The 27262-nt window shown below is 53.5% G+C and overlaps 2 protein-coding genes across 2 annotated transcripts; one reads left to right on the top strand and one right to left on the bottom strand.

Annotated features, from left to right (window-relative positions):
• Nucleotides 1-3880: 3880 nt before the first annotated feature.
• On the bottom strand, nt 3881-14388 carry DMRTB1 (DMRT like family B with proline rich C-terminal 1). The gene is made up of 5 exons (XM_045291752.1): nt 14332-14388; nt 12746-13418; nt 10595-10794; nt 7097-7289; nt 3881-4565 (listed from the first exon to the last, which is right to left on the bottom strand). Exons 1-5 carry the CDS (start codon nt 14386-14388, stop codon nt 4501-4503), a joined length of 1188 nt encoding a protein of 395 aa, XP_045147687.1. The 3' UTR covers nt 3881-4500.
• Nucleotides 14389-25921: 11533 nt separating this feature from the next.
• Nucleotides 25922-26944, top strand: LOC101655625 (phosphate carrier protein, mitochondrial-like). Its single transcript, XM_045291753.1, has one exon. It carries the CDS (start codon nt 25922-25924, stop codon nt 26942-26944), a length of 1023 nt encoding a protein of 340 aa, XP_045147688.1.
• The last annotated feature ends 318 nt before the right edge of the window (nt 26945-27262 follow it).

A 27262-nucleotide genomic window follows, 5' to 3' on the forward strand; every position in this document is an offset into this window, starting at 1 on the left:
CCTGGGCTCCACCGAGGGACAGAGGGTGTCCCAGGGTGGCAGGTGGGCAGCCCAGGACAGAGGGTGTCCCAGGGTGGCAGGTGGGCAGCCCAGGAGGACAGAGGAGGGGCTGCCTGAAGCCATTTGCCAAGACGCCAGCCCTCAGCAGATGGGCGCTGCCCGGGCAAAGGCCCCAGGAGCGCTGGGAGCTCATTGTGCCAGGGGTGGGGGTGGGGGGACACCTAGCAGCAGCAGTTGTTGTTGCGGTAGTTGTGTGCCATGGAGTCGGCTCCAACCACCGCGACCCCTGCACCACAGAAGGAAACACTGCCAGGACCCGCCCCATTGTGTCCATCACCTCATCAGGGCCTCCCTCTTTCTCGCTGCCCCCCCCCCCCCATGACGTCTTTCTCAGGAGCTGGTCTCTCCTGACAGCATGTCCAAAGTGTGTCAGACCATGTCTTCTTCACACACCCGTTTGCCCTTTGGGCAGCCCATGGTGCTCAGTATATTCCTCTCCGGCACCACAGTTCAAACTCATCGATTCTTCTACTCTTTCTGATTCCTTCCTTAGTGAGAGGAAGCCATCCCAAATTCAATTCGTAGGAGCAGCAGTGGCAAAAGACTGGGAACTACCTGAGTGCCTCGTATGTTAGGGCGGTGCACCCCAAAGCGAGAGTGCTCCGATGGCGCCTCGGGTTACGAGGTGAGCTGTCAACCCCAAGGTGAGTAGTTTGAAGCTGCGCGCCGGCTCTCCGGAGAGGAGCTGAGGCTGTCCGCTCTGGTAACAAGTGGCAGTCTCAGAAACCCCAGTCTGTCTGTCCTATGGAGTCACTAGGAGTCAGAGACTCAATGGCAGCGAGTTCCTGGTCATTTCACAGCTGTAGGGATCTCCACATCGCCATGTCACCCCCACTGTGAGACTCTCCACCACGATTGGCGCACGGCTCCGTCTTGCTACTGCACTCATAGAGCAGTCCCCGTAGGAGGGGCTTACAGGGCAGCTCTCTCCTGATGGGTGCAGTCCCCGCAGCTGGTGCCCTCTGTGACCTTGAGCGGCTTATTTTCTGTGACCTTGAGCGGCCTATTTTACCCACGTAAAGCACGGAGAGGGCTTCTCAAGGCGGATGAACAGGGAGTCGGCCCATGACAGGTCTCTGAAACCCTGATCTGATGTGGAAGGGAAGAGGTACGTGGGGGACCGTGGGGGTCTGATTCCAATGTGTGTTTCAAACACAGAGCAATGGAACCAGAGAGTTCGGAAATAGACCCACAATAATGTGCCCAATCAGGTTGGGACAAAGGTACATGATTAAACAGAGGAAGGCTTGCCTTTTCAACATGACATTCACAGGCTGAATGATGGCAATAACTTCAACCTAAACCTCACGCCCGGTACAAAAATTAACGCAAATGGACCACTGACTTAAGCATAACATTTAAGCCAGGATCTGGATGAACTTGGGGGGTTGTCTCAGTGTCACCGTCCTGATTATAATATTGCAGGATCTGGATGAACTTGGTGGGCTGTCTCAGTGTCACCGTCCTGGTTATAACACTGCAGAGCGTTGTTAAGTCAGTTCTGATGCACAGCGGCCCTCTGTACAAGAGAACGGAACACCACCTGTCCCGGGCCATCCTCACAACTGCTCTCATGTCACAGTGTCAGTCCATCTCCTGTGGGGGGCTTCCTCTTCTTTGAGGTACCTCCACTTCACCAGGCATGAGCCTTCTGAGGAGCCCTATTGGAACCCACCAGCTGCTCCTTGGAGAAAAATGAGGCTCTCTGCTTCCGCGGTTAGTCTCAGAAACCCCTGGGGCAGCCCTCTGCCCACAGGGCCACTGAGTTCGCAGCCACTCAATGGCAGGCATTTGTTTGTGGCTGTTGTGGGAGATGGTGGGGGGGGGGGTGCCTCACCTCCAATCTCAGTATGATGGGGGCCCATGGTACCCACTTAAGGAGCCCGGCGGTGCAGGGGGTTACACCGTGGCTAACATTGGAAGGTCAGCAGTTCAAAGCCGGCAGATGCTCCGAAGAATGGAGGCTTCCTGCTCCCACCTAGAGGCAGGTGTACCCTGCGCCCTACGGTCAGTGAGTTAGAGTCAACTCTAAGGCAGTGAGTTTTGGGGTTGGGGCTTTGAGGGGAGCGTGCTCAGTGAGTGGGTTAGGTATCCAAGGTCAGTCCAAACCCACCAGCTCCTTGGGAGGGAAACAGGCCTGTTCCTGGAAAGGTCCCGTCTAGGGGACCCTAGGGAACAGACTGGAAGGCAGTGTGTGGGTCACCCCTTGAGGATTCAGCAAAACAGCGTCTGGCACAGGGGAAGGGCCAGGGAGTCAAGAGCCAAAACACGGGCCTTAGGAGCGATCCTTCATCCCTGCGCAGCTTCTCAGAGGCCCCAGAGGTCCCATTTACTATGCTGTCTGGACAGGAACGCCAGGCAGACGATGCAGACTCGAACAGACAATCCAGGGCTTCTCAACCCTCCACCCCCAATTCCGCAAGAGGGCCCCAGCTCCATCCATCTGGTCAACAGCAGACACCAGGTGATCGCTGCCCTAGGCAGTTCCCAACTTGCACTGGGAGCTGCAGAGGCAAAGTGGGGCACACAGACAACCCTGGCCTCTACACTGCCACAGGCTGGTGAGGGTCACTCTCCTCGGGACGAAGTCATGTCACAAGGCGGCAGAGCCTGGGCAGACCCCACCCCACCCCCACCATGCAAACAGCCACCCTGCTTCAGCAGAACTGCACCTGCGGGTTTTCAAGGCCTTGTGGAAGCAGGTGCCCTGGGTGGGTTCTGTGACCCTCTTGGTCAGGCTGAGGGCAGGCGGGCAGGAAGGGGCATCTGGCTGTCCCCAAGGACAAGGGGAGGACTACAAGAAGCTAGAGGCCAAGGCTGGGGATCCAGCCTGCAGAGGGGGTGAGCGCTAACGCCTGGGGCACCCACGGGGGCCTTGGGTGGAAGTGTGTTTAAGGCCAAGTGAGCTGAAGTCAGGAGGGCATCTACTCCTAGTTCATAGGCAAAATGATTGGGGCTGGAGCTCAAATAGCTCACCCAAGGGCAACTGACCCACGCTTTGTGATGAGCGGATCCCAGCCCATAGCGATCCCAGGGCAGGGCAGAGCTGGCTTAGAGGGTTTCCTAAGCTGTCAATCTTTGCAGTAGACAGCCACGTCCTTCTCCCGAAGAGCAGTGAGCGAGCTCGAACTGTGAACCTTGCCAGCAGGTCCCCAGCCCATCCTAGATCAGTGTTTCCCAGAGGGCAACCCTGCCCACTGGGGGCCACTGGAACCATCCAGGAGGGCGACTTTATCCTGGACTGCCAACTATAGCACCCGCTTCTCATTACAGGCTCCTGACCTGCACGGACGTAAAGGTTATGGCATTTCTCAAAGTCAGCCCTGTCACCTGCCCCGCTACTGTGGTGCCATCTTCCTCCTCACCCTCTCCTCCTGGCCCCTTAAACCAGTTGGGATGACTCCTCCAGGAAGCCTTCCCGGCCACCCCTAGCCCCCCACCTGGTTCAGCACAGATCCCCCGGCCGGCCTCCCACTAGACCCCATTCTCCCCAAGGTGCAGCCTGTGAGTGCGTGCCCTGGACCCAGAAAATGCAGGATTACTTTTGAAAATAGAAGTGACCAAGACCAAGCCCAGGATGCCAGAGCTGCAGGAGGGGCATGAGCTGCCTGTCAAAGCCATGCCTTGTGGCACCATGGACAGGACTTAGGAGGGAAGATGCCCAGAAAGCTGTGTGTAGTCAGCAGGGAAGCTGCTGGCCAGGCTGACCCAAGTGTGTAGTAGAGGTAGGCTGGCAGGTGGACCCCCAGGCCCCCAACTCCCCACCCAGGCCCCTGTCCCAGGCGGCCCACCGCAGGCTTCAGAGAGCGGACAGGCCACAGGAGTTGCAGTGGGCATTTATTTCAAGTCGGCGGGCCCAGAGAAGCGCCGTGGGCATCACGGGTAACACTGGACACCGTCCTTTTCTGAGAACTGGGTCACTGCTAACAAACACGTCCCTAAACTAGTGATCACTATAAAAACCTCTAAGCCGAACTTAACGAGACTATGTAACTAGCAACGATGCTTAAAACTGCTCAAACTCTTAGGGGGGGTGGCGTTCAGGAGGGCACTGCAGAACCTGCTGCCAGCACCTTTGCCCTGCTGCTCACAGGCCGCCCAGCCCCGCACTGTGCCGCCTCTGCTGGGAGGCAGGCAAGGCGGCAGCTGGCTGTCCAGCTGGAAACCAAAGACCACCTGTGGGGGTTACCCACGCAGCACTCAGGGGCCCTTAAATTCATTCCTGAACGCGAGCTCTGTTGTAACAGCCCCGCCCCGCTTAACAGATCTGGATAGTCTACCTCCTCAACGACCACTCTGCCCTCTCCTATCTCAAAACAAGAATCTGTCCTAACCTGATACCTATTGGTCCTAACAAACACACCCCTTGTCCCCAACCAGCCCCCCATGCAGACGGGAAGAACCACCGCCGTCCCCCTGGGCCCTGGGCCGGGTCTGCTCTCAGTCGGTCTGCTCCTGAGGAAAGGGGGCGCTGGGCACCCCGGGCGCCTCTCCGTCCTGGTTTTCTGTGAAGGGAAGGGAGAGGCTGACTGAGGCGCAAGGTGAGCACACGGCCTGCTGGGCCGCACAGGCATTCTCTCGCTGGCCGCCACGTTACATGGACTCCAGCAGCCCCGCTGGCCCGCTGAGGGAGACAGCACCGTGACCGGCAGCCGGCCCTCAGTCAGGCCACATCACGACTGCCCGAGGTGCAGGGGGTGGACAGAGGCACCAGTCGCATCCCGACCTTGGGGCTCCGGGGCCAGTGCGCTTCAGGAGGCCACGTACGACCCTCTCCACTGCCCATCTAGGTGCTTCTCGGGGAACGAGGGCCTAGCAGGTGGCACACTCCTTCCAGCTTCCTCAGTGGACAGGCCGGCCCCGTTGAGCCGGGCAAGGCTGGCGCCCGAGCACCACACTCCTTCCAGCTTCCTCAGTGGACAGGCCGGCCCCGTTGAGCCGGGCAAGGCTGGCGCCCGAGCACCAGCGGCCAGTCCCCACTGTGTCAATTCTGACGACAGGACTGTGCCCTCGTGCTCATGGCTGGAGGGAGACTGCCAGCCCTCTCTTCCACGGCACCCATGCAGACTTCAAACCCCGGCCTTTTATTTCACAGCCAAGCATGTGGCGGCTGGCGTCACCTGGAGACTGGCCACTGACCACTGGTGGGCTTGAAGTCCCTGCACCACCCTGAGTCTCAGTCTCCTCCTCAGGAGGCAGTGGGAGGTGGCAGCAGGCTCGTTTATCTCAGGGTGGTTCTCGCCTTTGAGTGGCATCTGTGAAGGCAGAGGGCCAGACTCTCGAGCAGGTGCCCCTCTGCCAGTCAAGGTCCTGCCAACCCCCAACACTGTGTCCAGAACACTGCTGCCTGCTGGCTCGCTCGCTCTCTCCTGGAGAGCCCAGCACGGGTCTGGGAGAGGAACCTCACCCCCACACCACCGTGTGGCCAGTGGTGGTCTCTGAGCTCTGGGCCCATGTCCAGACCAGAACAGACGGCCCCACCGGTGCAGGGGTCCTGGAAGCATCGCAGAGCGGGGTGCTGGCTACCAGGAGGAAGCACTGCCCGGGGCAGTGGCAAGAGCTCAGTCAGGAGTCAGACTTGTGGCTTTGCCTCCAGGGACCGCATCTGTAAAACTCGGAGGGCATCCCTGCACCACCTGCTCCTCAGGGTGAGGTGAGGGCAGGCACATCACCTCCCGTCCCCTGGGCAACCCTCGAAAGGATGCACACTTCGCCTGCCCCTACTCAAAGAGTGGCGATGTGGCTGGCAGTGGGCCTACCATCCAGGCGCCCCTGCTCACGAGCTGTGACCGCGGCAAAGTTCCTTCTAGTCCGCTCCTCGCCTGCAAAGTGTGGATACTGAGAACGCCAGCGGGCTGTCAGAATCTTGGGGCTGTGAGGATCCAGGGGCAAGCCCCCAGCACAGGACCTGCCCCAAGTACGTGGCCAACAGGTGCTGCACCTATTGACGTTACTTTCCCCGCAGAGTCCTTTGGCTGCTAAGGAAGCCCTGGGGTTCCGTGGGAGGAAGCATGGGAACCTGGCCTCGAACCCCACCCATCCTGCTCCAAAGCCAGAGCCCTCCTCACGTCTGCCAGGACAGCCCACCCAGCTGTAAGGAGAAAGGTGTCACAGGTTAAGTGTAGGGGACCAAGGTAGGGGCAGGGACACTGAACCTCTCCAGGGCCGACTCTCATCACGGCCTGCTGTCAGAGGGGAAGGGCCCCTGCAGGCTCCCAGACAGTCTAACAAGGGACGGTGGGAGTAAAGGAGCCTGGCCGTGGGTGTAAAGGAGCGCCCTCCAGGTGTGCAGACATGACACCAGCCTCCAGGAGCAGGCTCCTACGATGGCCATCACCTCGGGGGCTGTCACTCACTGGAAGCTGGCGGAGGAGGAAGAGGCCTGCCGGCCCCGCCCTCAGTCCCACAACAGCTCCTGCTCTGAGCCCTGCAACTCCTGCTGCAAGGGGCCCTGCCTGTCCGTCTGTCTCTGCCAGGCTGGGTGCCTCGGCCCATTAGCTGGAGGGGCTGCAGCCACCAGTCTTAGCGCTACCCACCAGCCCTTTCTAACTGCAGGAGCCCCGGGGTAGGGCTGGGAGGGAATACATATTCTAGAGCTTGTAAAACTACAAGGGCCCTCAAACCTCACACACGGTCTCCGTGGACCTACCTCACAATGACCCTGGGTGGAGTGACCTTCACAGTGAGAAGACGGGTCCAGGGGACATGGTGTATCAGTGGCACAGCCCCTGATGACAGGGTCCCCAGAGTGAACTAGGGCAGGAGGCCACACCGGGCCAAAGCTGCTCCACCTGGCTGCTTCCCCATGGTGAGGCCCTGGGCTCCCCTCTGAGCAGCCCCCCAATGGGAAACCACCTCCATCAGGGGGTTGCTCATGGGGGTGGGGGTGGGGGGAGGCTAGGAAAGAGCTTCCTCCGTGGCCCTTGAAATCCTGTTCTCCACCTTCCTCCACTACACAAACTTCAGATCAGGCTCCTCCTCCTCCAGGGAGTCCTCCTGGCTTCCCCGGCTGTCTGGAAGACTGGGGCCCACTTACCAGCAGCTGCCCCGTTGGTATCAGACAGAACGGTCAGTGCGAATGGTGGTGGCGGCGGCGGCGGTGGCAGCGGCGGCAGGAAGTGGATCCCTGAGAGGAAGCCTGGGGGGAGGAACTGGGGCTGCGGCGGTGGCGGTGGCGGTGGGGCCGCAGGGTAGTAGTTGGCCGGGAAGTCTCCCACTGGTTCCGGCACCTGCAGGGCACAGCGGAGGGGCCAGAGGGGGCGTGTGAGCCCAGACAGCCGGTCACGTTGTCTCCTCCTCTCCTGAATGAGGGGAGATGCATCCCCAATGGGGTGGAGCCACCTGTGGCCCAAAGCACCCAGGCACAGGTCAGAAGGCAAGGACTATGGGCACGCCTCAGAGAAGCCACGGCCAGCATGCAGGCACCTGCAGGTGCTGTGTGGCGTGTGACAAGCTGTGTTTAGGATGCTGCCAGGTTCGAGCGAGCCTCGGAGCCCTGTGAGGTGAGCTCTATTGGCACAGCCCTGGCTGCACGGAGGAAAACTAGGCTCAGGCAGGGAAATGCCTGACGCCACAGCCCAAAGTCTGCTCTGCGGTTTCCTGGCACGGGGATGAGTGGACAGGGGCCTTCTGGGGCCCTCTCCTAAGGTGGCCAGTCCAGAAGTCAGCAGCCTGCCCTCGGGAAAGCAGTTTCCGTTCCTCCCGGTAGAGAGAGCTACCTCATACCAGACCCCAAGGTTGAACCAGGAGGGTTTGGAGGGGTGTCCGTTATACAACTGAGGGATACAGTGAGTGCAGTAATAATGAAGAAACAGTAACAAATACTAGATGTAGCAAGCTATGCTCTGGGAAGGAAATATCCTTAGTCACGGGAGTTTGAGAAGCCCTGCATGCCGCTCCATGTTGTTACACAAGAGCACGTTAAAAACTTTATGTATGAGAATGAGGGGGTCAGAGCAGAGACCCCCAAACCCATCTATAGACAATGGGAGACCCTTCACAGAAGGGTCACAAGGGAGGGTGAGTCAACCAGGGTGCAGTAGAGCACCGATGAAGCACACACTATTCCTCTGGTTCTTCGAGGCCTCCTCACCCCCCCCTATCATGACCCCAGAAGTCCTGCCTTTCAGTTCTGGCTAGACTGGAGCATGTCCACTGGTACAGATAACAGCTCAGGACACACGGAATCCAGGTCAGATAAACCCCTCGGGGACAGGAATGGGTTATCCCAGGGACAGAGTGGTGACACCAGGCGGTGGGGGAAGTTGGGGAGAGGAGGGGGGAACCAATTAGAATGATCAACACAGGGGATGAACAGAATTGCGGGTGAAGGGAGACCGCAGACAGTGTAAGATATGAAAATAATTTTAAATTTATCACGGGGCCACGAGGGTGGGGGTGGGGCGGGAGGGGAAAAGAGGCGTGGATAGATACCAAGAGCTCCAGCAGAAAGACGTGTGGCAATGACGATGGCAACAACGTGCACGTGTGCTCGTGTGGATTGTTAGAAGAGCTGTCAGAGCCCCCAATAAAGTGATTTTTTAAAGGGGTGCGCTCTGAGCATGCCAAAATGTGTCCTTATGTAGCCCAGCATTCCTTAACCGCATTAGGTCACAGGCAGGGGAAGAAAGGGGGCCTAGTGGGTAGGGGTCACATGCTGGGCTATGAACCACAAGGTCAGCAGTTTGAAACCACTAGGGCTCCTTTCTAGTCCGACAAAGAGCTCCAGTCTGGGGTCCCCCAGGGCCAGTTCTGCCCGGTCCGACAGGGTCTGAGCCGGGAACCACTCGATGGCAGTGAGTGTTCGTGTGCCAGAGCGCGCTCGGCTTTCTACACCCATTAAAACCCACCCCTGTCCACTCGTTGCTGCTTCAGTGAGTGACCTCGTAGAGGGTTTCGGAGACCACACTTTAAGGGGGAGCAGATTGCCTCTTCTTTCTCCAGCCAAGTAGCCGGTGGGTTTGAACAGCTGTCCTCGCAGTTAGCAGTCCAATGCTACCCCGACAGTGTCCATCAACTCCAAAGCCCTAGGTGGACTTCTCCACCGCCTTGCAGGTCTTAAGAACCTGAGTGGGGTCGCCAGGCGAGTCACCAATGGAAGCAGGCTTGGCCCCAGGTCTGTCCCACTCCTGACCGGCTCTCGGTGAGGAGGGCGGGCCAGGACGGAGGAAGGCCGGCGCTGTCTCGGGAGAGTATCTCGGCCCTTGCTTGGGCGGCGGCAGTGGGACAAGAACCAAAGTCATTCTTGGACTCGAGAGTCTGACAAACGCCGGCTCCTCTGTCCAGACACTGAGGGGGTGGGCAATTATTAGCATTTTAATTCCAAGCTGCTCGGCCAATTCTCTCCCTGGATCACAGCTCCTGCTGGAGGCCCGTGGTGGCAGCTCGGGCCCAGATACAGCGCCTGAGATCACACTCCTAACAAAGGCCGTCTGGCGGGCCCGTCAATCAGAGCCCAGCCCTGGACGCCAGGCGCCAGGCTTCCGTGAGAGCAGACGGCATGGGCTCCACCTGGCCAGCGCCTCTCTTTGTGTGGAGGAGGCTGGAGGCGCTGCGCTTGCCCCAGGCTGCCACAGGGTGGCCAGGTGGAGAAAGGCAGCACCCACAGATTTCAGGCAATGGGGTGGTCAGGCAGAGAAAGGCAGCACCCAGATTTCAGGCAGGGCAGGCACCAGAGAAGGGCCACTATGTGCTCAGCCTCTGCAGGAGACGCCCTTGGGGCACTGGTGTTAGGGCGCAAGAGGGGCACAGCTAGCCATAGCGCATCACGCACCAGTTCTGCGTCACTGCACACGTCTTTCTGTGTCTGCCTGCTCCACCCTGGAGCGGAGTAAAGACAAGGGCACTGAAGGCTCACAGGACTCAGCAGGCACCCTGCCAACCCCAAACCCGAGGGCCCCCTACTTTCCTGGGTGAACCAGTGGGAAGCGACGTAGCTAAAGCCTAACATCGGAAACCAGCGGCAGGGGCCTTGCTAGGGCTGAAGCAAGGGGAGGGACCCAGGCGGGGCCGTGGGCCTGGCCCACCAGGGCTCAGCAGGAGCCCCATAGGACTGGCTCCACTCTGTGGGGGATGACTCGGCATTATGTGCACATCAACCTCTCATCTTCTAATCTTGGTCCCTACCAAGTAGCCCCTCTCAAGATGCCCAGGGGAGACGCTCAGCTCTCGGCCCCCTGGCACGGGCCACACCTGTGGGCTGGGGCAGGGGTCCTGCCTTAAACCATGTAGGCCCAGGTGGGGGCCGGTCTCTCTGGTCACCGGCTTCTTCCAGCATCAGCAGGGCCCTGGGTCGCACGCAGTTTGTGTTCGGCTGCAAAACTCAAAGTTGATGGTTCAAACCCACCCTGCAGCCCCGTGAGAGGGGGGGTCTGGCGATGAGTCAGGGAAGCCGCAGTTCTACTCTGCACACACGGGGCTGCCACATGTCTGGTTTCCTCAGCTCACCGCCTCACCAGTGACAGCCCTGCCCCACCCCCCCTTCCCACCAGGGCTGGGGCTGAAAATCAATCAAGGAGGCAGGGAGGGGACTCACCGGGGCTCCTCCGGGGTGGCCGTTGCAAGGAATATGCCGGAAGCCTCGCTGCAGAGGGATTCCTGGAGTTGGGGGAACATCCTGGTAGCCCATCGGGAACGGATGGTAGGGGCGCATGCCAGGGTACAGCTTGGAAGGGTCTCTCTCCAGGTACTCAGGCCGCACCACACCCCCTTCCGGGTTCCCGCTCAGTGGGTGCCCTGCAGGAGAGGAGCGTGAGGGAGGATGGTGAACACACGGAGCAGGGCAGAGCGGCAGAAAGAATCCCTCGGAGCCATTTGCAAAGAACTTCCTCAGTGGTGACTCCTTTGCCTAGCCTTTGAGAAAAAATGGGCTTTCTCTCATATTTTCTTGCGATGTCTACAAAGGTAACGAACGACACAGCGTCTGTCCTGTCTTCCCCTGTACAGCTCAATGACATCAACTTATTCTTCATCACACCCTTCAACTGTCACCCTGACTGCTCCCCAATGTTGCCCATTGCCTCACTGTTTTTTAAACCTTCAACCACATCTCGCTGCTGTTAGAAGAGTCCCCAGCCTGGCCTGGAAAGCCCAATGTGGTCTGGTTCTGGCGTCCACTCAGCTTCACCACGGACCATAACCTGGATCTTATCTCCAACCCGTCCAGTCTTGGCAGACACGGTCCCCTCAACATGCCTCCTTTAAGCTCTCTCACTGCCCAGGAGTCCATTCTTGGACTCAAAATGCTACCCTGTTGGACGGGGTAGAACTGACCGCTCTGTGGATCTGAGACTCTTAACTGGAGTAGAAAGCTTCGTCTTTCTTCTGAAGTGTCGGGTGATTTCGAACCGCTGACCTTGCAATTAGTAGCCCAACTCCCAATCCCAGGGCTCCTCCCAGAAGTCCGCCTCTGCCTTTAGAGTTCCATTAGAGCGCCAATTATGACAGCGTTGTCTGTTGCTCTGTGTGGCTGTCCCTCCTACTAGAACAAGCTCCCTGAGTGCATAAATGTGGTTCTCCCTCACCCCCAGTCCCCTTGTGGCACAAAGGAACATCTGGACAAAAGCCAGGTGTCTGTTTGCTAAGGGTCCACACAGAAAGGCACTGTGTCCTCCTAGAACCGCTGCTTCCGGTTGGTCTGCCCCATTAAAAAGCTGCTCCCTCAGGACCCAGATTGTTCTAGAATATCTCAGAAGGCAGAACTGGTGTTCCATGAGGATCCTGGCCAATCCTCTCACGGAGGGGAGACTTAGAGAGGCAAGCAGCCTGTGTAAGGGGCACAGTGAGCAACCTACCACCTAGCCTAATTCAGGTCTGTTTAGGTTGCACGTCCCCCACCACCAAAAAAACTTGTTTTCATTTAAGCTTCAGATCTATACGTAAATTGGAACTGTGTTTTCACTCCTAAAAAAAGCAATTAAGTAAGCAATAGAATTCATGCGCAAGGTGGAGGGAGCAAGAGGCAGCAACTCAACAAACCAACCACCTCCTTTCCGACTGCGCCAAAAACCGCGGCATTCCCCTCCAAACCCAGAAAAAGGGCGGGAAGATGCGCACATGCGCTTTGGGATAGGGCTGTTCTAAGGGGACGCCCCCTGGGAGGAGCCACCAGTACACGGGAAAAGGCCCGCAGGCGCCACCTGCAAGGAAGCCTGGAGGGCGGAGCCCAGTTATGAAAAAGTCCCCAGGAAAAGAGCGGGAAGGAGTGTGCAGGCTCATTGGACAAGAGCGCCCCAGAGGGGCGGTCCTCTGGGAGGAGCCTCCAGCCTATCCGGTAGGAAAGGATGCGCAGGCGCAGTAGGCGCAGTATAAATTGAGCCCCGCCAACTCCTAGGGGGAGGGGGTGCGCAAACCCTGGTGCGCAAGCCCACGGAGGCGTGAGGGAGGAGGAAGCCGCTGCATCGTGGCGTGGGAGCCATGTTCTCTTCCAAGACGGAGAAGCAAAACCTAGTTACATGTGAAAAGCACCCGGGACCCCTCAATTGTTTTCAGCCGCACGGCTTCCCTTTGGGCAAAAAGGCATTCAAACCAGTCAGAAAAGGGCTTCTCCAGCTACAGTTACCCGTGGAAAGCTTTGTCCCCACCGCCACCCCTTCCCGACCCCGCAGGCCCGGGCTGCCACTGTAAGGGTGCAGAGAGGGTACCCCCCAGAAGGACAGCAAAGGCCCGGCGGGCGTGGGTATCTTACCGAAGTCGGGGAACGGCTGGCTGGGCACTGGCCGCAGAGGCCTGCGCACCTCCAGACGGCCGGGGCCTCCGCTGCCCGCGGCCTCCGCCTCCAGCGCGGGGCCCATAGCCGTGGACACGGCGGCCGCCGCGCCTTCGCTCGGCCCCACGTGGTTGCGGCCGCTCACCACCACCGGGTGGAAGGCGCTGGGGCCCGGGCTGAGCCCGTGCAGCGGCCTCTCGGCGTAACACTGGGGGTCGTGGGCTCGGGGCTCCGGGGCTGCAGACGCAGTGGGTGGCAGCGGGCCCAGGCTTGGGCCCCCGAAGGCGGCCGAGGCCACTGCTGGAGTGGCCAGCTCAGGCCCCTGGGCGCCCGGGGCCAGCTCCTCGTCCTCGGACCCCTGTCTGTGGAGCACCTTCTGCGCGGCCATGATCTTCTGGCGCTCGCTGATCAAGCAGCACTTCTCGCAGGTGCAGTGCTTCCAGCGGCATTTGCCCGCGTGGCCCTTGACGGGCACCAGGAAGCCATGGTTCCGGCAGCGGGAACACTTGGGGGTGCGCAGCATCTTGTCGGCCAGCTTGGTAGAGCCTCCGCCTCGTCCAAGAGCCGCCGAGCAAGTGAAGCTGGGAGGAGCGGAGCCCCATAAGGCCTCGGTGCGGGACAGTGGATACACTTGTAGCAAAGTGGCTGCGCACTATGTCCCGGAACTACGGACGCGCTTGCATTTTCCCCTCCTTTTTTGCAGGGTGCAAAATGTGGAAAAGCCCCGAGTCTGTGCCTTGGGGTTGCAATTAGGGGCAAAGGGATCGGGTTCACCACATTCTTCACGCAGCACTATCACCTGGATGTCATAGAAGTGGGTTGAAGCGTGGGGGGATTCATTTGCAAACTCTTATTCCCGCCTCCCCAGAGGTGGGTTTTGTTGTTTTTCAACTTCAAAAACTGGCGGAGTGATTTCCAACGGTCGGCGGACTTAAGGCTCCCGAGTCATGTAGTTCTCAGTCAGGCCATTGCAATTGGAGAACCTTCCAGGGGAAAACCATTGTCTCCGCCCCACGGGGCGGCCCCCGCTGAATCAGGTTTCGCTTCCCCGGGGAAGCGGCCGAGCCTGCAGACGCTTCCAGAATGTTCTCAGGAAGGGCCGGCCGCGTGCTGGCTGTTCGCGCGCGTGGAGGTGCCCATTCCTAGGCTCGCTCCAGCCTGTGCGCGCGCGGTGGGCGAGGTGTGCTTGCTGCAGGCCGGGGCGGGGGTTCACCGCACACATTTCTCTCGGAAAACCTCCCTCTTACGGGGTCAGGCGTCACGATCGCCTGCGTGGCAGCGGGTCTTGCGAACATAGAGATGCATTTCCGAAAGATTATTACTCTTACTGTTCCCTTCCCAAAGTGGCGCGGCGGGGTTTGCGCCGGGCTGCTCAGCCCCGATCAGTGGTCCCACCGGCCGCCCTGCAGGAGACAGGTGGGGCTTTCTCCTCCCCAGCCTCAGTCCGGGACCAGAATCCACTCGCGAGTCCCATCAAGCTAGTTGAGACTCATCGTGACACCGAAGGGCTGGAGGACTACTGTCCCCTGGTCTTTTCGAGGCTGGGATTGTCCGTGAAGCCTCACCTGCGCGCGGAGCGGCTGGCAGGTTCTAGCCGCCCAGAGCTTAAACCACTGCGCCATCGCTGCTCCTTGAGCGTGTACTTCAAATGCTGGTCCTCACTGGGATCACCACCTAACTTTGCCCTAGGTTTAGATCGCTCTACAATCTGCACCAGACCAACTCGTGGGATGCTTTGAAAAGCTGGCATCAACTTAAGAGTTTTACCCACAGCTACTCTATTAATTTGCTTTTTGTTGTTGTTTGGTATAAATTTGCTAGAAATGTGTGATAATCTGAGCCTTTAAACACAAATTTAAGGAGTGGCATCACCACAATGAGAAGCCCTGGTGGTTAGTGGTTAATGCACTGGGCTGCTAACCACAAGGTCAGCAGTTCGAAACCTCCCGCTGCTCCGCGGAGAACGAGGAGGCCTTATACACACACATAAAGAGGGCAGTTTCAGAGACCCACCTGGGCAGATCTCCTCTGCCCCATAGGGCTGGGTGGCAGGGAACACTTGAATTGAGAAGCTTATTATGTTCATCGTTTTTACGGAGGTCATTGTGGTTAATATGGTTAGCCCAAGTAGGGTTTTTAATTGTCCTTTCGTAGAAAGTCTCTTTCTGGTGGTGGAACGAATGTAAACCCTGCTCTAGTGTCTGCCTTGCTTTTCCGAGCCTCTGATAGCTGCACTTGGCACTTCTCACTGGCTCAAACAGGAAGTGGTTGCCATCCTCCCACAAGAAGCTCATTAAACACTGGAAAGCTGAAAAGGGTGACAAAGTTTATTTTCTTCTCTCTTTTCTTAAAAAAAAAAAAGCCTAAACTTAAAAGAGGATAGAAATACTTTTATATGTTTCTGGCATTGGTTGGCTCTTCAGGAATTTTTCTAATAATATTATATCCTTTTAAGAGGTTCTTGGGGTGTCTGACGGATGTCAGGGCTGTCCACTTGCAGAAACAGTTCCAGTTCTACCCTGCCTTATAGGCTCGCTTGAGTCAGAATCCACTCGATGGCACTGAGTGTGGATTTTTAGAGGTGTATCTCTGCTTTGCTCTAATAGATACTATTTATATATTGTGGGGGGTTTTCTACTAGAGATAAAGGGCAGTGCAGCCCTTTTTCTGACTTCACTCTTCAAAATGTCTAATTTTTCCCTGTGCCACTGGAAATTTGTGGTCGCTACATAATCTGGTGTCAATTTGGAACTTGAGAGGATTAAGAGAGAAGGGGTGGAATCTAGCCTGTCAGGGTCATAGCCAATGAGGCCTCCGTGTGGGCATGGCCTTCTCCTGAGGATTCTGGGAAATCCTATTTTTTTCCTACTTGCGGAGGGGAGGTGGTGGGATTTTTTCTCTTTCTGGCTCACTCCCTGGGAGACATCCCTGAGGAGAAGCCACATGCACCTCCCCTGATGAAGCCAGAACCCTGGACCTGGAGAAGCCACGTGGAGACCTTACCAGCATTGAGATGCTTACGATGCCACTGGATCCACAAGACTTCCCACCCACTGGCTTGTGATCATCCTGCATTCAGCGTCATTGCATGTGTTTCGTAAGTCTGAAGAGGATTTTATAGATTGGTATCAGACTTATGGGCTAATATCAGACTTAGGGGCTTAGACTGGACTGGGTTGGGATGCTTTCTTGATGTACAATTACCCCTAATATAAAGCTCTCTCATACACATATGAGTTTCTATGGATTTGTTCCTCTAGTCTACCTGGACGAACATAAAAATGGTACTTAAAAAGTATAGTTTCAACACTGCCTTTAAAAAATCTGGGCCATAAGCTGCAATGTTTCATGGTACAGAAACGTGTAAGGTCATTTTCGGCAATACCAAATTGAAATATGAACACCAGGTGACATCAAATAACAAATGTCTAGGAAACAAAAATAAATAAATAAATAAACCTCATTTACATTTCATGCTTGGCCACCCAAGCGCTCCTCATTTTCTCATAAATGATTTAAAGGGGAATTCTACTAAAAGCAGAGCACTTAAATTAACATATTTTAGACTTGTTAACTACAAAACGCTTCCATATTTGCTTCGTAGCTTTAGGGGCAAAATATACCCAAGGTGATGTGAATTTGCATAGTGCTTTGAGAGCATTAATAAACAACCATATATCTTTCTAATCAGTAGACATAAGATGCAGAAACCCCAGGGTGTACACAGTAAACAAATCTCAGAGAGAGGCACGGGGAGTGAAGCACCATCTCTGTTACCCCCAAAGTCCCAATTTAGTGTAGGTAAATTCCAACAGAGCCTGATTCGTTGCCCTCCTGCTATTCGGGCAAAGTGATCGTTTCGTTTTTGTTTCTTTGGGTTGGTGGCTGATTGCTTTTGAGGCCGCTGCTTTTAAATGGTGTGTGTGTGAGTATGTTTTAAAAGGGCAACAGGATAAAAGTGGAAAACTGGAAGTCAGGAAGTGGGCCCCTGCTCCCCACACCTGACCTAGCACTCGCTTGTAAAAGAAAGAACCAGGTGCACTTGCTGAGGAATCACTGGTTTGATAAGTTAAGCACAAACGAGCTGATGGCGATCAGATCTAGCTCCCAACTTAAGATATGACCCCTTTTCCTGCCTTGGGTAATTCCCCATTCCCTTCTGTTAACATGCTTGCTAGCAATGCTCTTTAATTCATATCCATTTTAAAGAGCCTGGTACTGTGTGGTGCATGGGGGTATCATTTATAATCATTAAATATTGCATGCGTTGTAAAGTTTCCTTGTGGGTAGCACACAAGAGTGGAGAAGGACTCCCCCCACCCCCACCCAGCGCCGCTTATAACAACTTTCTCCCAGCAGCTATAACCCAGATATCAGCTGTTTCCGCCTCCTCCGGGCTTTCTCTAGTGAGCAATGAAAGCGTAATTGAGGATTTTGCAGGGGAGGCAGAAGAGAGGATGTAGATGACATGTCCTCTAGTAACGGCTTTGAAAGCCGCCTAAGCACTTCTTTTCTCTCTAGAACCTCCTGTGCTGTGCCCTACCCACAGGAGGTAAATTGATCTCGCCTTTGCCCTACACAGCACCCAGCCTCACCTGCCTCTCTCTCTTGATTTTGGCCAGCTCTATCACGATAAGCTCTGTCACTATCTTACTTCCCTTTCGGCCTAGCACAGAACAGATATTCAGGAAATATTGAAGATAGGAGCGGATCCTGTTGCCCTCTTTGGCCAGGCTCAAAAGTACCTCCTCTGTCCTGTACACAGTAAACCAGCCTGGCTTCCCCAACCTTCCCCAAACCCCATACAAGGGCTTAGCAAGCCAGGGAGCTCACATGCAGTGTACAGGACCTCTCTTGACAGAGCAGGATTGAGGGCGTCAGCTTTGGTCCCTTGAGTTCACCACACACACACACACACACACACACACACCCCGACACCCATACCCTTAATAGTTGAATAAGCAAAAGCATTGACTATGTGGATCATAACAAACTATGGATAATATTTTGAAGACTGGGAATTCCAGAACACTTAATTGTGTTCATGCAACACCTATACATAGACCAAGAAGTAGTTGTTTGAACAGAGCCAGGGAATGCTGTAAATCAGTTTAAAATTAGGAAAGGTATGTGTCAGGGTCATATCCTTTCATCATACTTAAACTGCTGAGCAAAGAATTTGAAAAGCTGAGCTATATGAAGAACGAGGCGAAGGACTAGATATGCAGATGATACAACTTTGTTTATTGAAAGCCTAGAGGACTCAAACATTTATTGGTAAAGACAGAAGACTACAGCCGTCTGGGATACAACTCGGTGCAAAGAAAGCAAGTTACCGTATATACTCATGTATTTGCTGAGTTTTTCAGCACACTTTTAATGTAGTTTTTGTGGTAAAACTGGGTGCCTCAGCTGATATTCAGCTTGGCTTGTACTCAAGTATGTATGGTATATGAAATCCAGGATAGGTAAAGCTATAGAGACCATTAAGTGGATTCATAATTTCTTAGGGGAGGTTGCATAGAAATGGGTAACTAACAATGAGTACAAGATAAAGAAAATGTTCTAAAATGATTGTGTGATAGCTGTACAACTCTTCAAGATGTGTAACCACTGAATTGTATGATGTGTGAACTATATGTCAACAAAACGATTTAAAAATAGAAATCCTCACGGCTGGACGGATAAGCAATATGATGATAAACAGTGAAAAGAAGAAAACTATCAAGGATTTTGTGTTGTACTTGGGTCCATGTTGTGCTAGGCTGGGTTCTCTAGAGAAACCAAATTTGTATGAGTTTGCACAGTGAAAGAGATTTAGATTTTTCTACGATACAGTTGTAGAAATAAGTCAGTCCAGTCCGGTTCAACCCAGGCTTCTCCTGACTCGTGGAAGCTGATGAACAGGAAGCAGGGTGACGAAGCAGAGACAGCAGGGGCGAAGGCTGGCAAATGCAGAGTGGATACGAATGAGTCTACAATCGGTAGTCCGCTGACAGCTCCTGGAATCGGCAGGCGATGCAACAGGAGATTGGCGTGCCAGATAAAAGATCCGGCGCTGGAGGAAGGCGAAGAGCCAACGAGACTTTGACTTTGTTCGGTCTCTATTATCCAAAAGGCCACAATCCCTGAGGCGGTGTCATCGAACGGTGGCCTGATTGATGGGTTGGTCTGTGCCCCTAGCCCTGCCCGGGAGTGTCTAGGTGGCACAATCCCTCATCATCATAGTCAACCCCTTTGGAAGTAGCATCAAGAAACCAGACAGTGTATTGTCCTGGGAAAATCTGCTGCCCAAGACCTCCACTTTGAAGTCGAAGGTGCACCTGGCCCAATCCTTGTGACAGTCACTTGCCTCGTCCATGTGAACGCTGGATAAGGAGCAAGGAAGCATGGAGACGAATTGATGTGTTCTAATTTTGGTGGGATGGTGGCCACACGTTGGGCTGCGATCAGCATGGTTGGCAGTCCCTGCGGTAGAAAGACGGGGCTTTCTACTACTCCTGTCAACAATGAGTCTCGGAAACCCATCGGGGTCACTCGGAGTGGACTTGATGGCAGTGGGTTGTTGAATTGTGATGTTGGTGAGGAATGTTGAGTCCTGCGGACTGCCAAAAGAACAGACATCCGTCTGGGAGGAAATACGGCCTTTTAGAGTGCTCCTGAGAAGTGAGCAGACACTTCACCTTATACACTTGGCCCAGGTGATCAGGAGAGACCAATTCATGGAGTGATGTCTTTGGAAAAAGAGGAAGACCTTCAGGAGCTGGATTATGAGCACAGTGGCCGCAACCAAGGGCTGACCATCGCGGTCGTGAGGGTGGTGCAGGCAGGGCAGCGTTGTTACGCAGAGGGAGCTGAGTCAGTTCTTAGGGTGAAACCTAACAACGCCCATTGGAGAAGTCTAAAACAGAGCTCGCTCGCAGTTCGAATCTTGAAAGAAGTTGATATTTTTATGGGAAAATCCCCCCCCCCCCCAGGTATAAACTGCCAGTAAAATACTGTGAAAACTGAAAGAAAAAAAAATGATGTCACTATGTACCTCCGGCCTGTGATCCACAATCCATCAGCGTTACCTGAGACGCCGCCACCAGAGGGCCTGGGTTGGTTATGCACGCGGCTCTTGAGGAATGGAGCCCTTTGGACATTTAGTGCTGTTAAGAACGCTGGAAATTTAATTTTAAAAATATTTATTTGGTTTATGTCCTTCTTCTCCCCTGGGTCCTACCTCAGATCAACAATTACTACCAGATATAGTAGGTGCTTTGGCACAAATAATTCCCTGAGTAAACAAAAGGCAGACAGCTTCATTATGAAAGTTTTCTTCTAAGCATATAGAGAGACTATCACCTCCCACATTCCCTTTAAATATAGTTAGACTTTGTTAGTTTAATACGTTTGGGGATTGCTGCTTTTTCCTTTTGCACTTGCCAGATAAATCTGATAAATATTTATTTTGAGAGACAGTTTAAGGGCCCCATAATCCCCAATCTGTCAGAGTTTTACAAATAAATCTGAGCTGAATGCCTGTCATTGTTTCCAGTCTGCTCAAGCCAAAAGGGGGTGGTGGTGGGGAGTACACAGTTCATCAGAATAATTAGTTGATTGGGTTTGAAATTTCCTAAGAATAAACATTTGACCCCCTGGTACCTCAAAAACCTCCTGGAGTGGGAAGGATTATAAATCAAATGCACAAGATTTAAAGTGGCCCAGATACACCCTTAACATTATTGCGGGCATGTGGGAAACATTTCGGTAAGTTGGAACCAAGTGTGGCTTAGAATGTGGCCATCTTTCATCAGTGGTTTACTAAATAAAGCTTTATTACAATGGGGTGGGCAAAGGCTAGAATGCGTTGGGACAGTGGCAACAGTGCCCTCTACTGCCCAAACGCCACCTTCCTGTCCTTGAAACTAGGTTTCTAGAATATTTAGAGGCATGGTAGCCCAGAGAGGAACCCTGGTGGTGGTGTGGGTAACTTGTTGGGCTGCTAACTCCAAGGCAAGCAGTTCTACACCACCAGCTGCTCCAGGGAAGCAAGATGAGGCTCTCTAGCCCCTTAAAGCATTACAGCTCCAGAAACCCACAGGGCCAGTTCTACTTGTCCTGTCGGGTCACTATGAGTTGGCACGGATTCAGTGGCAGTGAGTTGGTACCCCAGAGATAAGGAGAGCCCCTAGTAAGCATAAGGAAGGAAGAATAGGACCCACCTTCATCCAGTGGGCTGATTACATTGCAAGCACCGCTATCCTTTAACAATACGAAGCCCATTAAAACTCAGGAACGAACAATGATACATTTTGTAGATGAGTAAACCTGATGTCTGATATAATTAGATAACTTTTCCAAGTTTTATAGCTAGAAGTGGGATGAGCCAGGTTTGGACCCTGCTACGCCTGCTTCCAGGCCTGTGGTGCTTAAGCGATAGCATGCTGCCAGTGCTGGAGGCCATGGGTACAGCTCTGATGCCGAGGAGCGTAAACACGTTTCTGCGTTAAAGCTGAAGTCCAGGGCAAACCTGGATGATGATTTTCCCTGGCTGCCTTCAACTGCGTGAAGCACTGGGCTTAAAGAACCTGTTTGGAAAAGGAAGGCGGCGGCTGGGTTGTCCTGTCCCTCTGTGACAGGTGAGCAATCTCTCTCCTCCTTAGTTTCTGCTTTGACACATCCTGGGGCACTGGCAAAGAAATGCATGTTGCTGCCAGGAATGATTTCCTCAGTCCCTGCCCTACATCATCAAAGTCAGCAGCAACCGAGTTAAATGGGTAACCATCCATTGGAGTGGAGAGGAAAGAGTTCTGCGAGGAGGAAGGACCGACGACCAGGAAAGGAGAGTGAGTGACAGCTGACATTCATGCAGTGCTTATTAATGTACCTGGCACTGGGCTAGGTACCTGAAGCACACTAACGCATGTAATCCTTACAAGCCCCCTAAAAGGTAGCTATCACTAACCCTAATTTTTGAAGAGTAAATGAAACCCAGAAAGAGGTTAAATAATTTGCCTAAGGTCACAGGGCTAGAAAAAGAGAAACTCTGAATTGATTTTGGCCAAGGCTGTGTGACTTTTCCTACTCCACCAGAGGGTCTGACACAGGCTGTTAGTTACTGTTGGGTGGATCCCACCTTGTGGTGGGTGCCCCCCAGGATGCAGACGTTTCAAGACCTTGCAGAAGCAGGACCAGCCCTGTCTTCCAAGGCACCTCCAGGCCGCTCACCCGCCACCCATCTGGTGACTCCTCAAGCTCTTAACTGCTTGCGCACCACCTAGGGACTCTGACAACAGCGCTTTATACATGAAGAGTTCTCTTTCCCCTTAAGTTCCTTACAACTTAAAATTATTGCTTTTAATATCTTCCCTGACTGTATGTATATACTTCGTGTACTTCTTTTACGTAACAGCGTTATTAAGCCGTAACTTACATATCTTTCATATGCTTTTAAAATAACATACCACATAATCATCTTAAACTATTCTCTCCAGACTTTAATGATAGAAAATTCAAAATAGGAGAATATTGGAGTTGGTAAAGGAAGATGAACTTACTTGCTTACGTTCACGCTGCGTCTTAAAAGCTGAGAAAATAACTCGGGCTTAAATTAATTGATATTGTTATTACTCTTAAAACTAACTTGCTTATTTAGAAATGGTACTAGTGTGACATCAGCTATGTACGTATCTCCGAATATGGTATTGAACAATTCCACAAGATAACAAAAATGTATACTTTATCAATTTTGTTGACGACAACTATTCTATTTTCTTTTCATGTTGACCAGTTGGGTATAACCTCCCTTCCGGTTCTCTCTCATTGACTACATCAGAACAAGCCAGTGACACTGCAATCACATGACAGACGGACAGTGCCCTTGGTCATCTGTGAACCAGCCGCATCTTCAGAGCGAGCAGACCCTGTGTCTAGACCACGTTCTTTGTGACTGCTCGCCGCCTCGGTGGGTGTGAGCTGTGGTCCAATCAACTGCAAATGTACAGCATCAAAGGGCGAAACGTTCAGGTTAGTTGTTAGGTAATAGTTCAAAACGAGAAACACTCGAGAAGCTCGGCAAAGGACACGCCAGCAAACATCACCTGACAAGGCAAAGAATTTCTGAACTGCCAATTAGTGGCATCAAAGGGCAAAAAGTGGTCAGGTAATATTTCAAAATGAAAAACACTCATTCGTTATCAAGTATTATTTTTTAGACTATCCATCCTAAAGAGCAAAAGTACATATTCCAAATAAAACTACATCTCTCACTGAGTTTTGCATATAAAATTTTGTTGATGTACAAATTCGAATGTAAACCAAATTCTAGGTTTTATGTTACAAATTTTACTTGTTTTATACATTTCACTTATTTTTGATCATTCAAATTTATTTATTGTGGTAAAATCAAAATACTTAAAGTGACATAATTTTATATCCTGGCAAAATAAACTGGCAACAGCTAATGAGTAGAAATTGAAAGCTCACAGTAGATAAAAAGAAAAGAATTTGTGAGTTTCTAGAGCTGCCTGGTTGTGTAGTTGTTACATATTGGGCTGTGATCCTCAAGATCAGCAGTTCAAAATCACCAGTAGTTTTTTGAGAGAAAGATGAGGCTGCTGAGAAAGTTAAAGTTAATTGTGCCAACCTGGCCGATGAACACATGTGGGGTTAATTGAAAGGCAGAGAGATAAATGGCTTGGTGAGCCTTGCCTTTTGAGTTCTCGGGTCTCTTGCTTTCTGATGGTCGGACCAGGGTGCAGCTGCCTTAGCCAGTTCCCTGCTTCAGCTGGCAAGGCTCACTTCCTGCAAGGCATCCCTGAGGAGAAGCCACATGGACCTACACCGATGCAGCCCTGGGTGCTGGAGCAGCCGTGTGGAGACCCCTCCCAGTGCTGAGATGCTTACAAGTTCACTGATTGGGCTTTCCTCCTGCCGTCGGCATCATTGCATGTGTTTTGTGAGATGGAGGAGGACTTTGTGGATTACTGTCGGACATATGGGTTAATGTTGGACTTGTGGGCTTGGGCAGCCCTGGGTTGGGATGTTTTCTTGGTGTGCACTTACCCTTTATATAAAACTCTCTCTTATACATATGAATTTCTGTGGATTGTTTCTCTAAAGTACCCAGACTAACACAGGCTGTCTACTCCCGTAAAAAGATTTACAGTCTCTGAAACCCACAGGGGTGGTTCTATGAGTTCTACCTGGTTGCTATGAGTCAGAATTGACTGGATGGCAGTCTGTTTCGAGTCTTACAGACAATTTCAAAATTAGATTCCTTTTTAAAAATTAATGAATCAGAAGAGACTTCTTTGGTTGAACGCTTGACTTTGATGGGTACAAGTCTTTTTGCGAGTGCTGCTACAGCTAAGCTTACTACTAGCAATATGAACACAGCAGAATTTGTTTCAGCTCCACATCCATCCCTGGATAGAGTGAAAAGTAACGGTGTAGGAAATCAGACTGCTTTAGAATGGGAAAGTGTCTCATCTCCAGACCCCACAAATAAAGATGCAGACCCTGCTTTGTAGGATAGTCGTTCTATAATGATGTGAACTACTAGATTAAAAGCAGGTCAAGTGATTGTCAACATTCAGGGGACATATGAAAATTCATGTCAAAAATTTCTGGGCACTAAGCAAACAAGGTACTGTAGCCAGAATACATTTCTAGGGCACAAGGTTCTAACTCTAATGGTAGAAATTATAAGGTAGTGTCTATTATATATTCTCCATTGGCTGGCCCTATATATTGTTTTGTTTGCAAACTATTTAGTCCATAATCATTTAATTCTTGATTTGCTATGGATGAATTTAGAGATCGGTACAACTTGAATGCGATGGATAGAGATGTAAACAGTTCCATTCACAGAGATTGCGTGTTGCACGTTTAAACTGAAAAGTGGCTCGGGCTTAACTTGTGAACTGGAAAGAGCAATCAAGAGAAAATCTTACATTGGAAAGGCATTTTACAGTGCATCATTGTAGCCATCAGTATAATAATCATTGGACGCGGGCAATTTTTTCAAGGAAGAAATAAATGTTCAGATTCCCACAAAATGGGAATTTCTTTTATTTACTTAAACTTGTTGCTCAGATTGACCGATTTTTAACAGGCCTCATCTCAAACTTCGATAAGGCAGGAAAGGTCAACTCATTACATATGACTAATATATAACGTGAAGAATTCATAAACTTAACAAGCAATAAAGTTCCATCACCTATTTTCAGCAATATAAGTATAGCCTGATATTTCAGTTTGTCTGTCGATTCCATTTCTGGTATTTCATACAGATCATCTATGTGATGTTTTAAGATCTCCAACAGACGAAGGTCTATGGATCGATGTATCACATTTACTGGCTTCAGGGTTTAGCAGAGAACCAGAGTTTCAGTTTGTACCATCCCTCCAAGTTAGCGGGCGTCTCCATGCTCCCAGAGCCACCATTATCCTCTTGGAGAGAGCCTAAAGTGGAGTGTGATGGGGAGGCGGGGGGCAAGGGGATGTCATTCTGTCTGAGAGATAAGACAGGTAAAGCAGAAAGCCATGGCAGTGGGCACCAGGTTCCTGGCTATCTGTCCATTCCCTCTGTCGAACACTCTGTTGCCATGGACGACCATTATCCTGGCAGGAATGCTTGCGTGAGAACTCTAGGAAGGTCTCTCAATGCAGCTATGCCTCGCCCCCTCGCCCATCTCCTCATCTACTTACTCGCTTATTCGTGTGTCTACACATGTTTGCACTTCTTAATTTACCTTGTTAGCATCTTTGTGGAGGACTAGGCAGTGAACTGGACCGAAGCCAGGTGGACCCTGGAAGCTTAACCACCTCCCCAGGTAAGGTTTAGAGATGGCAGCACTGAGGAGCAGCCGGGGTGGGGGTTAGGGATGGTTAGCACAGCTCTTTCGCCTAAAGGTATGCGGGAGGGGCGATGCTACCAGCCGAGGTTGCGCAGTGCGCCCGCAGAGCGCGCATGCGCAGGGGAGCACTAGGTGAGCGGGGAGAATCGGGCTCGGCCCCTCTGGACCGTTGGGTGGGCGGCGGGGAGGGCGAGCTCACGACGCATGCGCACATGCTCCTGCTGGCCGGCGCTGGGGCATCCAATACCGGTGGCAGTACCTTAGAAGGCCCCTTTCCGGAGGGCAGTGCCTGCCCGCACGCAGAGTGGCCATGAACGGTGCCCACGGTGGCCCGGCCCGGCCGTGGGCGGCGCTGGCCGTGGAGGCGTACAGCTGCCAGTACGGTTCGCCCAAGTACCTGCTGCTGTGCGGCCTGGGCGGGATGGTGAGCTGCGGGCTGACGCACACGGCCATCGTGCCCCTGGACCTGGTCAAGTGCCGCATGCAGGTGGACCCCCACAAGTACAAGAGCATCGTGAGCGGCTTCCGGGTGACGGTGCAGGAGGACGGGGTTCGCGGCCTGGCCAGGGGCTGGGCGCCCACCTTCTTCGGCTACTCCATGCAGGGCCTCTTCAAGTTCGGCCTCTACGAGGCCTTCAAGATCCGCTACGCGGAGCTCCTGGGCGAGGAGCGGGCCTACCTGTGGAGGACCGGCCTGTACCTGGCCGCGTCGGCCAGCGCCGAGTTCTTCGCCGACGTCGCCCTGGCCCCGATGGAGGCGGCCAAAGTCCGCGTGCAGACGCAGCCGGGCTATGCGCGCACCCTGCGGGCCGCGGCGCCGCGCATGTTCGCCGAGGAGGGCCTGCGGGCCTTCTACAAGGGCGTGGCGCCGCTGTGGCTGCGGCAGGTGCCCTACACCATGATGAAGTTCGCCTGCTTCGAGCGCACGGTGGAGGCGCTCTACAAGTACGTGGTCCCCAAGCCGCAGAGCCAGTGCACCAAAGCCGAGCAGCTGGGCGTCACCTTCGTGGCCGGCTACATCGCCGGCATCTTCTGCGCCATCGTGTCGCACCCGGCCGACTCGGTGGTGTCCGTGCTGAACAAGGAGAAGGGCAGCACGGCCTTGGGAGTGCTGCGGGCACTGGGCTTCGTGGGCGTGTGGAAGGGCCTGTTCGCGCGCATCGTCATGATCGGCACGCTGACCGCCCTGCAGTGGTTCATCTACGACTCCATGAAGGTGTACTTGAGGCTGCCCCGGCCCCCGGTGGCCCGAATGCCGGAATCCCTAAAGAAGAAGGGCCAGGGCCAGGGCCAGGGCCGCAGGCCCTACTGGCCCGTGTTCCCTCCGCGGTGAACTGCCTGCAAGAACGCACAACTGCTGGGGGGCACGCGCGTGGCTCCGGGAGTGGGGGGCGCACAGGGCGCTGTCCGCATTCTCCCAGGACTGACGCCTTCGTTTTTGGCAATCAAAAGGGCATTGCAAACGTTTCGTTTGGAGGTCCAGACCGTTATCCTTGGGGGAATTTGCATGGTTGCTTTAATAGCTTTTCAGCAATGATGAGAAAAGGGCTTCTTCGCAGGTAGCCGTGTTAGGGCAGGTAGTGCCTGTAGATTGTACCCTGGGCTCCCAGGCTCAGTGGTCATTATCCAGGCATACGTACAGCACGGGTCG

This window comes from Echinops telfairi, unplaced genomic scaffold (genome assembly GCF_000313985.2).
Source record: "Echinops telfairi isolate 266 unplaced genomic scaffold, ASM31398v2 ScPeMD7_443;HRSCAF=831, whole genome shotgun sequence".
In the NCBI taxonomy this organism is placed as follows: Eukaryota; Metazoa; Chordata; class Mammalia; order Afrosoricida; family Tenrecidae; genus Echinops; species Echinops telfairi.